The 12,417-nt window shown below is 39.7% G+C and overlaps 1 protein-coding gene across 1 annotated transcript; it reads left to right on the forward strand.

The window, feature by feature from the left end:
- Positions 1-1,579: 1,579 nt before the first annotated feature.
- gramd2b (GRAM domain containing 2B) lies at positions 1,580-11,549 on the forward strand. Its single transcript, XM_076730488.1, has 14 exons — positions 1,580-1,671; positions 2,163-2,282; positions 2,619-2,706; positions 3,945-4,014; positions 4,300-4,403; positions 6,093-6,188; positions 6,384-6,455; positions 7,162-7,251; positions 7,778-7,889; positions 8,562-8,708; positions 8,959-9,034; positions 9,548-9,652; positions 9,956-10,037; positions 11,508-11,549. The coding sequence occupies exons 1-14, from the start codon at positions 1,580-1,582 to the stop codon at positions 11,547-11,549; spliced, it is 1,296 nt and encodes a 431-aa protein (XP_076586603.1).
- Positions 11,550-12,417: the final 868 nt, after the last annotated feature.

A 12,417-nucleotide genomic window follows, 5' to 3' on the forward strand; every position in this document is an offset into this window, starting at 1 on the left:
CCAATTTACACACAGGCAGGCACACACATTGTTTCCTGTGAACTGGACACAACGACTTTAAAATATTGTCTGAAATTTAAGGTGTACTCCAGGCATTTAGTACTGCATTTCTATCTCCAACTTAGAGGACAGATTTAAAAGAAGCGATCAAATAAAAGTCTGAGACAAATGTGTTGATATTTCATGTTTTTTCGCAGCAGCTCCTGAGCTGCAGTTCATACGGGTTGTGTTTGTGTTTCAAAGGGCGTCTTTCCTCTGTTTACACACCGCAACATGCAGGAGACTCTGTCTGCAGGAATGATTATGTCTCAATATATGTCACTACATCTTAACAGGAATCAAACAAGCGAGCAACTAAACTAAATTGCATTTCACAGCTTTATTTCCAGAGCAGGTGGAATTAAATTGTTCAGCACTGGCTGCTGTAGCATTCAATGGTATTTATTGTATTTCAAAGCAACATGCACACCACCAGAGCAACAAGGGATCCTAATACTACAACGTGAGATTGATTGATATTTCATTAGAATTTGGACAAAGTAAGAAATGAGATTATAAAGAACACAGAGACAAATAAAAATGAGAATACCTGCAATATATGTAAAATGCCAAGAAATGATTGTGTAGCAATATAATACTCATCTCATCATTATCTAACAACACTGATACATTTTTGTCTGGTCTTCTTCTTTCATGGACTATTCAAGCGTTCAGACTTGGTCTAAAGGTTAAAGTTGGTGTAAATAGTCTGGCTTTAGACATGTTGGTAGGCGTATTGACAGAGCCAGGCTGCCTGTCCAAAGAGCCTCCAGTCTTCATGCTGAGCCAGGCTAACCACCTTCTGACTCAAAACACAGACATGACATTTCTCAGTGTTCTCATTTCACTCTCAGAAAGAAAGTGATTGAGCATGTTTACCAAAATCTCGAAATGCTCCTTTAAGGTTAGACTTGACAGACAGAGAATCAGAGACTGACATCTAAACAGTGAGAGAGAGACTTCCTAACATGTTTGTTTACTGTCATTGTGGTCCAGTGACCCACACCTGATATCAGTCAGCCCAGATTACACACAGCCATGAAAGGTAAAAAAAAGTGAAAAAAAGGAGAAGAAAGTATTGTTCCTGTGTAAACTGAGCCAGAAAGAGCTGCAAGGGGAAACACCATGTTCCCACTGACACCAAATATCTCCAATGTCTCTGCCTGTGAAGATTTTATGAGCACAGACCAAAACAGAATAGAATAAGATGCAATTTTAAATTGTGCAGCAAAGTAGGAGAGAGCAAAAATGAAACTTTACTCTCCAAACAAAGCTGGGGAAAATGTCACTGATCAAAGGTTTAAATGCTCACACACACACACACAGACACACACAGACACACACACACACAAAACAGCCAGTCCTGCTGTGTGATTGGCTGTGACATGTGAGACCGGGAGGCCCAGCAGACACTCCCACAGGGAGGTGAAGCAGAGGATCCGGCTGCAGGGTCAGTTCACATCTCAGTTCTCGCAGCAGCAGACAGACGTACGGGACAGCACGACAGACGGGTGTTTGCTTGATAAAACTGCTGAGCGTGATGACAGAGCAGTGTGTGAACCAGCAGACATCGCAGGCAGATGCCAGGAAGTGTAACAGAGGGACTGCAAAGCATGAGGAAAGGGATTATCAGTGAGTTTGGGACTGCAAGCAGAAGATGTCTACATTGTAAAGCGATGTCCTGGAGATGTTGGTGTTAGTTGTTGTGGTAGGAGTAATAGTAGTGTTGTTATGAGTTGCAGTAATGGCATGCTGGTGTTGCGTGTAAGATTAATCAAAGTTGTAGTTGTTATAGGAGTACTAGCACCTCCGTAAGTTCTGAAACAACCAGTCGATGAATCCCGACTGATATAATCAGCCAACGGGCCCTTATCAAAGATTATATTAATCCTTATCTGTGTATACAGACTGTTCACTGATAAGTATAGAAATGTCAAAGATATGTTTAAGGTCATTTAGAAACAGAGTTTCCACTGGACAGTTTGTCCAACAGACACAACTGATCACATTTAAAGCATTCTCAGCAGAAATGTTTGTTTTGTTTGTTTAAGTTATGCATTCATGTTAAAAGTGAATATCAGCTGATTCTAATATTGGATTTTTGAATTCTCACATGTCTGTAGTTCAGATGTAGAAAATGTGGAGGACCGGCAGAGATATGAGAGGCCAATCAATGAGTCTCTCCAGGCCACTGATCTGGAGCAGCAGGAGCTCTCAGGCAGGAGGAAACCAGCATTAGTCAGGTAAACAATGGCGTCATGACAGATCCAAACTAAATACAAAACTATTGTGGTTTTAAAATCACTTCAATCTGTTGTTGTTACTGTAGGTTATAATCAGCAATAATCTGACCAGCACTCCCTCCCTGTAATTTTCATTTTATCCCATCTGGGTGGACAGATCAATTAATATTCAGCAACATGTTATAAATAAATATATTTGAGTTGGAGTACCAAGGGTCACAGACAAGCAGACAATCAAGGTGTGAGGTGTAATATAACTGTTTATTTGATATTGTGTCAGTTGTGTAACAAGTTAATTTTTCTCTGTTTGTGCTTTTAATTTTATTTTGTCTGCAGGTCAAAGACCTTCGATCACACCCTGCTCACGCAGGTTCAGATAGACTCAGACCCCAAGATAGAAAGGAAGAAGTCTCACTACAACCAGGTGAGCATTCATTAAGAATAAACTCATACATATTTTATTACACCTATAAACATTACAGCATGGGCTATATCAGACTGTTGTTTTTTCCAGCTGAGTGATATCAGATATCAGATATCATTTCTGCTGACTGTCACCTGTCAAAGGTTGCTTCAAACAAATAGGGGGCAGCCAGAGTAACCGAAGGAGGCCAGTTTGACAGCAGGGATCACAGTACTGATGTGATTCACAGCAGCTCGGACCAAGACTCTGAGAGTTTAGATTTGCTGTTTGTGAAACAGTGGAAAGACAAAGCAGTTTTGTTGAAATTTATATTGTTTCTGTCAAGTTTGAATGAAGCTCATCTTATTTCAGGGAAAGAGAGAGACTTGAATTCAGAAGGTGTCCGGTTGAATTTTGTTTAACAAGGAAAATATTTGGTATTTCCTTTCTTGGAATTTTATGAGGCCATTTTGTTTATTCATTAGACTCCACAGGCTAAGACAGCTTGTTGAACTCAGCAAACTCTCCACTGGCATACATCTCCCAGATACTACAGTGGTCTAAACTAACACACTATCACCTCTTGAATCATATTGGTCCAAACTGGGAAATACAGGACATTTTCCGGTGCCCCGCCTTGGATCGTCCCACCACCTTCCACTGTCCACATCCCCCCTACATTTAGACAAGGCTACGCAGTGAATCCTAAAATCACCACTGGGGAACCACTTGCTTTAAAATATCAGAGCAACTAGGACTGAGCTAAGTAGTTCCTGCATGAAGTGACTGCAGTCAGGTGGTCAGGATCAGATACCTGGTTGAGAGTGAAATGCTGTGAACATCCCTGCATTATATCAATGAAAACACGACAAGGCAGATCGATTCAGCACTGAATTTATCTATGTATGACCTGATTGTTGAGAGAGGCTGCTGGCAAGAGAGACGATCGGTAGGATTGGGTGATAGTGAAAATGGATGTTAGAGAGTATAAACACAGTCATTGCTGGAGCATGTTTCTGCACCTTGTGGATGCTCTTATGTTTGGCAGATTGGTTACTTTTCCCTCCATGTGACACGCTGAAATGCGTCCCATTGACGTCACAGACAGCCTTTTCTTTTCCTTTTTCTTCTTCTTTTTTTAAATATGGGATATTTACAGGACAATATTTAAAGAGGAGGTATGTCACTGCATTCTAACTGTGTGTGTGTGTGTGTGTGTGTGTGTGTGTGTGTGTGTGTGTGTGTGTGTTGTGTTTCAGCTTTCGAAGAGCAACTGCCAGTACCATAAAATATTTAAGGAAATCAGCAAAGAGGAACAGCTCAGACAGAGTAAGTCTTTAATGATCACAACTATCCCTTCCACCTTAAATACTGAATGAGGAATTAGATAATAGTTGAACAGGATACCTTAAACTCTAGATGATGATTTCAAGGACAGGCTCACATTTTTCAGAAACTGTATAATCTGTACAAATATGTACACAGAAATAGTTTTTGGTTACTGTAACTGTTCTAACCTCGTCTCACCTGTTAGAATAAAAACGTACACTTTTACAAAATGTAGTGTTTTGCAGATTCCCCTCAGTAAACTGATGCCATGCGCTCCTTTGTCAGGTTACACCTGCGCTCTGCAGAAAGACATCCTCTATCAGGGACGAATGTTTGTCTCCGACCACTGGATCTGCTTCCACTCCAAGGTGTTTGGAAAAGACACGAAGGTACCGTGAACTGCAGCAGAACTTTCTTTTTGTGTGTGGTGGTCTTTGGAGCAGAGTCCTCAGACCTTCTGACTCACGGCTCTTGTTTCCATGCCAGCATCTCAAGCCGACATGGCACAGCGTTACAGATTGTGTTTTCTGATGCTATGAGTGTAGGCTGGGTGTTATCACTGCTTTGTGGTGAATACAGTGAGATGTCAACAGCAGCAGTTTGATTTGATGAGAGATGTTGGTCTAAATTATTAACATTCACCTGGAGTCACTTCACAGAAGACTGTCAGTGCAGAGCAGAGATAACAAGGAGCATTCATTTTTATCAAAACACACTTTGTATGTCATCTACTTGGCACTCAAGGACAAGTAAACATAAAGATGGGGTAGATTTTTTTTTTTTTTGACTTCTTGTCATTTTGTTTAACTCTTGTTTTTCTCTGGCCTATCTTTTGTTTACTGTTCATGTCCTGAAACCTCTCACCAAACACTGGAGGGAGTTTTCTCACTCAGCAGCATATTCAGATGTCACAGCAGCTTTTGTTCTTGCAGAGTAGGAACATGCAGTGTTTCCTCTTTGCAGTTGCACTTGCCACGCGTTGTTCACTATTTTATGTTGTTTTCCTCATCACTGAACAAAAGGAATTGCTTTTTTTATATTTGTGAATTCAGATCCAATTACAGATCAGTCTTATGGGCTGTATGCGGCCCAGGGGCCAGAGATTCCACACCCCTGGTTTACACAGTGTACATTTCCACACACCTATAACGAAACGATGTGGATTAGCAAAACATGATAATATGTTAATCCGTGGTGTAGATTCCATATGTGGGAAGTCAGTGAGAGATCATGTTCTGCACTATTGACTCTTAAAATAAAAAAAAGCGTTCTTATTTTATTGGAAAAACTATTTGTGTATCTTTGTGAAACATATGGTGCCAGAGGATTAGGGACCTACTGGCTACTAAACATGCTGCTGCTGTGAGCTACAAAAGCTCAAGTCTGCCACTTTCACAAGCTAGCTACCTTGATCTCTAGTCAGCTAGATTTACAGTTTTTTTTCCATGAGTTTAGCATGGCTGATGGCTCTCAGTACTGCAATACATACTGTAGTAATTGCATTCATCCAAATCTGAATTAAATTAAATAATTTAAACTGCAGATTGTGTTTTCAGTTTTCTCAACAGTTTACAACAAATGTATTTGGCCATCAATCTTCACCGTGCCCCTGAAGTTTTTATGTCCACAGCTGGTACCTTTGACTTTTCAAGAAGCAGATATTTTCTAATACAGTAGTCCACCTCCTATACTGATAATTCAAGCATGAGAGCTTCATGTCAGTCCAAACTGTGTAAGAGCTCCCACTTTGAGTCACCTAACCTTGTCTATGGACATAATGACTTGGAACTTATACTTCCAGAACCAGGGGAAACACATCTCTGTGGTGGGGACTTGATGTATCCAGGTTTACCAAAATTGAGCTCTGCACAAAAACTACACATAAGTGTGTGTTTACTTGCTTACTGTTCACTTTACTTACTTTACATTGTTGTTATAAATGCTGGTGTGATCAGGCCTTTAATCGTGTCTATGACAGTGGGACCACTGCCTCCAACAGGATGAGTGATACTGTACCAACAGAGAGTAAACTAGTCCCTGAGGCCTGAACTGTTCATCCTGGTATTTGTCCGTCCCAGATCGCCATCCCAGTGATGTCCGTCACTCACATCAAGAAGACCAAAACTGCCATCCTGGTGCCAAACGCTCTGGTGATCGCCACCGCCAACGACAGGGTAAGAAGGACGACTCTTAGTTCGTCTTATCAGGATTTCATTGCTCACACATGGACACGTCTTTCGCTAACCTGCCAGGGCTGGTCTTTCTGTGTGTAAAAAAAAATGAAAAACACACACACACACACACACACACAAAAAAAAAAAAAAAAACCCTGCAAACTTAACAGTTAACCTGGTGTGCTTTTGTTGCAGTATGTGTTTGTGTCCTTCCTGTCCAGAGACAACACCTACAAGATTTTGATGTCCGTCTGTCTTCATCTGGAGGTAGGACAGACTTCCCACATGCAGCTATATCTTTTTCATTAGTCACTGTTAGAAGGTCACGGATAGAAAACCTATTAAATGCAAATTTCAAACTATTTTCATGGTTTCATTGATTTTCTGTAAAATTTGACCTTTTGTCTCATCAACCACAAGCAAATGGACTCACAGATGCATGCTGATGAATTTAAAGTGTCACACCCACATGTGTGTACTAATTATTCATGGAAAAGGAGAAACTCACTGTTTTGTTAAAAAAGAAAACTTTGCTTAAATGAATGTAAAATTTAGTGTACGTAGTTCTACTAAATGTTGTATTCAAAGATTTATAACATGACTGTTGCATTTGACTGCATTAGAGTTAGCTAGGTGTACCTAATAAACTGGCAGCTAAGTGTAGCCGTTATAGTGACTTTTAAATGAAGTTGTATTTATTTGTGTAATTGTTTTGCATTTGTTAAGCTTAGTGTTTGTTCATGGAAACAAGCTTTTGTTACTAGTATTGAGATGAATTTCTCTCCAGAACTCTGCAGGCGTCTGTGCAACTGTTTGACTGACAAAAGTTAAAACTGGGGAGAATCAAATCACTTTTGACTTGAGTGAAACTGCTAAGACTTCATGTTTTTCTCTTTTTTAAAATGAGAACTTACAAATATTTTGAGCACAGAATCATATTATATTTGATTATACATCATATGTATATGTACAGGAGAAGAGTCCATGCAGCAGTCCCATCCCCTCCTCAGCTGAGAGCAGCTTCAGAGGTCAGAGTTCAACTCTGTCACCTCGATTCCCTCTGGTAGGTCAGACACATGCTCACCAAAACCACTGAAACACCAGGACAGGGTGCAACACCAGCTACAGCATGATACTGGTGCTGATCATTTGTATAACTGAGTCAATCACATCACTTTGTTGTGCTGCAATATAACAAAAACATCACTTTTCCAATGTCCTTCCCAACGAGTCAGAACATTTTAAACATTATGTTTTAAATAACAGCCAAGTCAAAGGTGAAATTACTGCCATGGAGGGATGGTGACTTGTTTTAGACCAAACTAATGTTAATTGTTTTTTCCTACTCCACTGCATTCAGCTTACATGAGGCTTGAAGCATGAAGCAGATCAATGGACTCATGGGAGCCAGAGTTATAAAATACTAATGAAATACTTGATTTAAGGAGAAATTTATCTTGAAATATGGACAGAAAGAACTCGTTGAGGCTAGCCAGCAGATGGAGCAGAATAACAATGTTCCAAACAAACTAAATTACTAAAAAAAAGACTCATCAACTATCTGACATATTCTCTGTGTGTCTGTGAAGAGTTTTTCAGGTGATTTCAGCGATCTGGACGGAGCAGTGAGGCAGAGGAGGCAGGAGATGGAGGAGAGCAGCAGCTCTGACTCCCAAACCCACGACTACGAGAAGATCGCAGGTATCAACCGACTAATTAGCACCAGAGTAGCAGCCACACGTTACAAATGACCAGCTCATACTTATGAGGATCCACAAATAATAAATAAACTGAAGGATGTAGTGTTTCTTTATGGGTTGTCAAGCTGAATGAGTGATTTAAAAACCCTCTTGGTTTAAAATATATGGTCACAAAGCTGAAAATAGTGCTGTGTTTCTGAGCTGATGAAAACTGTGACAGATGATCTCATAGAATATGATGCATTGCTGGTGATTAAACTGCCCAACAGTATATAAAGTAGTTAGAATGAGCTCAACCTTAAAGATGTACAGCAGTAAAATGCACATTAATGCAGCTGTAATATTAATCCAAAAACATCATATATAATAATAAAACACTGACACAATGAGTACTTCAACTTTTGATACTTTGAGTAAATTTACTTCCATACTTTTACTTAAGTAAGATTTTGAATGCAGGGCTCATTTTCATTTTCCCTTGTAGCACCTTATAGATTTTCCAGAGCTTATCCAAACTGAGGATAACACATAGATGACAATACCAGAACAAAGCCTGAAGGACACGTCAGCGGGTTGAAATACCTGCTCAGAGTCCGGTTGAGCCCTGGTTTTCCAGTTTTAAGTCTTCCCATTCACACCGCTCCTCCTGCTTCTCGTCTCTTCAATGCTGCAGAGTTCCCCGTTCCTCCGTTTCTGGATGTGTTGAAGCACACAGACAGCGCGGCTCCTCCCGAACACCCAGACCACCAGCACAAAGTGAAGAACCAGCATCAGACCCAGCAGAGCTCCGACAACAAGAAGCACGACTCACACCGCGCTGGTACGAACACTGTCCTGACAGCATGAAGGCTGAGGGGTTCTGATCCCACAGATAATCTGACTTTTAGGTTTTTATTCAATATTACTTCAAACTGTCCCATGTTTCCTGATCTTACAGTCCAGGTAACATTTTGTCTTTAGGGTTACTATTTTATACAAATCAACAAAGGACCAATAATCTTTATTTTAATCTCAGATCAATAAGAAAATGTATGTCAGTTTGACAAACTGAGTATTTTTTCTCTTTCCAGGCTCAGAGCTGCTGATTGACGGCAAGACTCTGAAACCAGTTTCTCTCAACACTGTGCTGTTTATCTACCTGTTTCTGTGAGTTTCATTCATTCATTCATTCAAAATTAATGTATTCATTCATTTATTCAGTTCTTCTCGGATTCTTCCATTCATTTTTATTTAGTTATTCAGTCTCTTCGTTCACCAGTACGTACGATGAGACAATTATTCATTTGAATCCCATTCATTCATCCATTCAATTTTATATTCATTCATTCATTTGTATATTAATATATTTATTCATTCACCAACATTTCAGCATTCATTAATCATTTATTTACTCTTCATCATGTATTTATTCATCATCCAGCTGCATATTCGTTATTATTCATAAAAAATGTTGCACTCACTAATTCAGCTGTTTATTAATCTAATAATTCATTCATTCATTAACACTCTCCTTCACTCATTTAGTCATTAAGAGTTTGTTTTTTGGACTATTTCCACTCACACGTTCACTCTCTCCTCTCACTTAATGCATCTTGTCACCCGTCCATCAATCCCTTCTCCATTGACTGGTTGTGTGTGTATGTGTGTGTGTTTTCTCAGAGTGTGTGTCCTGGTCTTGTCTTCCTGTTACCTGGCCTTCAAGATCATCTCATTGGAGCAGAGACTGACAACGCTCGGCTCCATGAGCGAGCTCTCCCACCAGGAGTGAGTTTATGCCTTTTTTTCCAGGAAAACATGGAAAAAACCGGCGTGAGAAACGTTATTCAAACTGATGTGGAGGAGCTTTTTGAAACACCTCGCCTGCCTTCTTAGATCTGAGTGAACAGTGGAGTCTTCAGCTCTCATGACACATACAGTACAATATTATCAATCATATCCTGGTGACTGCAAAACGCAATCTTACATGATTTGCTCTCTTTTGTATTCATCCTGGATGTTTAGGGACACATCTCAGTCTTTTCTCAGGATATTTAAGAATGTCTGTCCTCCATCGTGTCGCTTTCCTAGGAATGACTTTCTGCGGGGGAGTGACGTGAACACAGAGCTTTTCTCTGAACTCCTCACCATCAACCTGATGAAGCTGGAGAAGGTCAGTCTGTCTGTCTGTGTCTTCCCAGTTGGATTGTGAATGAGACTAAAATATCTTTTCATAGTGATTTAAGTTGAGAGAAGATCAGATTCTCCTCCACTGTTCAGCTTCTGAATCCATTCATTCTCCGTAACTTCAGAAATGTTGGTGTTGACCATAGTTCCATCGTTTTTCATTTGTCTTTATAAAAGTCTTTCTTTTTCACATGAACCTAAAGCCCAATCAAAAAGTTTTTCTTTATTTGATGCTGTAATTATCCAGTTCCATTGAGTTTTGAGCCACAGCAAACTTCAGTTCACTCTGTTTTATTTTCAGTTTAATAAGCTGAATTACTGCAGGGTAGGCAGTGGGTAAAACTGTGTTATGGATGTTTTCCCCTTCCACAACATCGCTTCTTCAACACCACACATGTCAGAAGCAGAACAGGAAAGCTTTAATTTCCCAGAGAGCAAAGTGTAACCAGACGCTTGTGGCCGTTGATCAAACATTTATAGTCAGTGATCTGTCCATAGGGAAGCGTGGACGTCATCTGTAAGAAGAGCTATCAGTCAGAAGGAGGCTGACACTCGCCTCCTTCCAAACAGCAGCAGCTGACAACCACGACCATGTTGGAAATTGTGCAAATAAAGTTCACTCTCAACAACAAATGCAAATTTATATATATTAAAAATAAGAGTGAACAATTGGAAATGCAAATATTTATTTATGTCAAATTATACAACAGTGGTGAATTTCATTTCCAATTTCCGTTCCAATGCCCCCAAATATTTTGATAAGTTACACATGAGCAGTGTGTGACAATGTTCTGTTTTATTCATACAGTATGCTGTATATATTTAGATTAAATGACATATGTTTAGATTTTGTTTGTGCTCTGATTAAATAAGATCCAGCATGTTCATCACAGAGATCGGTTTGTTGGGGTAGTTTGTTGCTCAAATCTCACTTTTTAGTGAGGTTGGTATTGATCTTCTCCTCTCACTCTTGAAAAGGAAGCAAATAAATGTATTTACAAAAAAGGAAAAATCAACTCATTAGAATGATGGAAGGCACTCACAGAGCTATAGGCTAGAAGGCCCAGTTTGGATTTGGCATGTTAGCTCGCTTAACCAACAAACCCAGATAACTGCTTGTGATGGATTTAATGTCATTTCATTTTGTCAGTAAATAACATTATCTCTTCCCTCCTGGGTGTGCTCTAATAAGCTCTGCAAGCAATGAGACATGATTAAATTACAGGAGATGGACTCTTATGGAAATGTACCTTTAAAGTTGTTCTGGTCCAGTGGCTATGAGCTACGCTTGATCAATGAAAATATATATATAATGAGATGTAATATAATTACAGGTTACATTAGAATACAATATAGAGTTATCATTATAGTAGATTGTATATTAGTTTAGCCTGTTACTGTGCATTTGAACATCATGTCATACAGCGTAGAATAAACACAGTGTCTGTTGTTCCAGGTACAGAAGAACCTGCAAAGACTGCTGGACGAGGCTGTCTGAGTGTACTGGAAACCAGCATATGAAGACGAAAGTGCTGTATACTGTTCTGTAAATACACTGTAAATATATAGTTTATCGCAGTGGATGTTACAACGTGACAATACTGAGACGTATTGGACAAACATAAAGGGCTTGAAAATGATGATACGCACAATCACTTTAAAAGCTGTTGAAAAGTAACCTGACGCTGGGTGAAAAAGCAGTGTTTCACTTCAATCTGTGGTGGAAAGCTTCACCTGTAACCACACCCAACAGTGATGCCATTGGATACTAGCACACCATGGAGTACACTTCTAGATCACTGCAGCAAGGTGAGAAGTTAAACCTCTGCAGCTGCAGGCCAACCTGTGGTAAACAGCTTACAGGCTGATCAGAAATCAAACCTTCCAGTAGATTTGTAAGTATGATAGTATTGCAACAGTATTGCATGTGCTTGATGGAAATGTAGTGAACACAGTAGTATTTTTTTAAAGACTCACATTTTAAGAGATCAGGTTTGGAAGGCAGTAATATTACTTTCTCTCCATAAAATCTATTTTCACAGCTACTGTTGCTTTATCTACTTTTGGAGCATTGAAAGCTCAGGTTGTGTTCTCTTTATCTTCTGACTTTTGCCTTGTTTGACTGATCATACTGATGTTCTCAGATAGCAAACACAGAAATGTGTTTACATGATGACATTTCTGACTGAAAAGCAGCTCTGGACTTTGGCCCACGCCGACTTGGCTAGAACTGCTTTTACAGACACTGTAGATACTTCACAACCCCTGACTGGGTCTTCTTCATGTTTACCTCGTGCTGCCACAGAGCTGGACACACTGTCATTTCTGATGTGGAATAGAAATGCATAGAACCTAGAGTGCAATGC

The sequence above is a fragment of the Chaetodon auriga genome, chromosome 5, assembly GCF_051107435.1.
Source record: "Chaetodon auriga isolate fChaAug3 chromosome 5, fChaAug3.hap1, whole genome shotgun sequence".
Classification (NCBI taxonomy): domain Eukaryota; kingdom Metazoa; phylum Chordata; class Actinopteri; order Chaetodontiformes; family Chaetodontidae; genus Chaetodon; species Chaetodon auriga.

What these genes read in the sequence shown, in the direction of transcription:
- gramd2b (XM_076730488.1), top strand. Translation starts at nt 1,580, where the DNA reads ATGACAGAGCAGTGTGTGAACCAGCAGACATCGCAGGCAGATGCCAGG. An exon ending in AGAAGTCTCACTACAACCAG is followed by an intron (nt 2,707 to 3,944) that starts GTGAGCATTCAT and finishes GTTGTGTTTCAG; the next exon opens with CTTTCGAAGAGCAACTGCCA. An exon ending in TCGCCACCGCCAACGACAGG is followed by an intron (nt 6,189 to 6,383) that starts GTAAGAAGGACG and finishes CTTTTGTTGCAG; the next exon opens with TATGTGTTTGTGTCCTTCCT.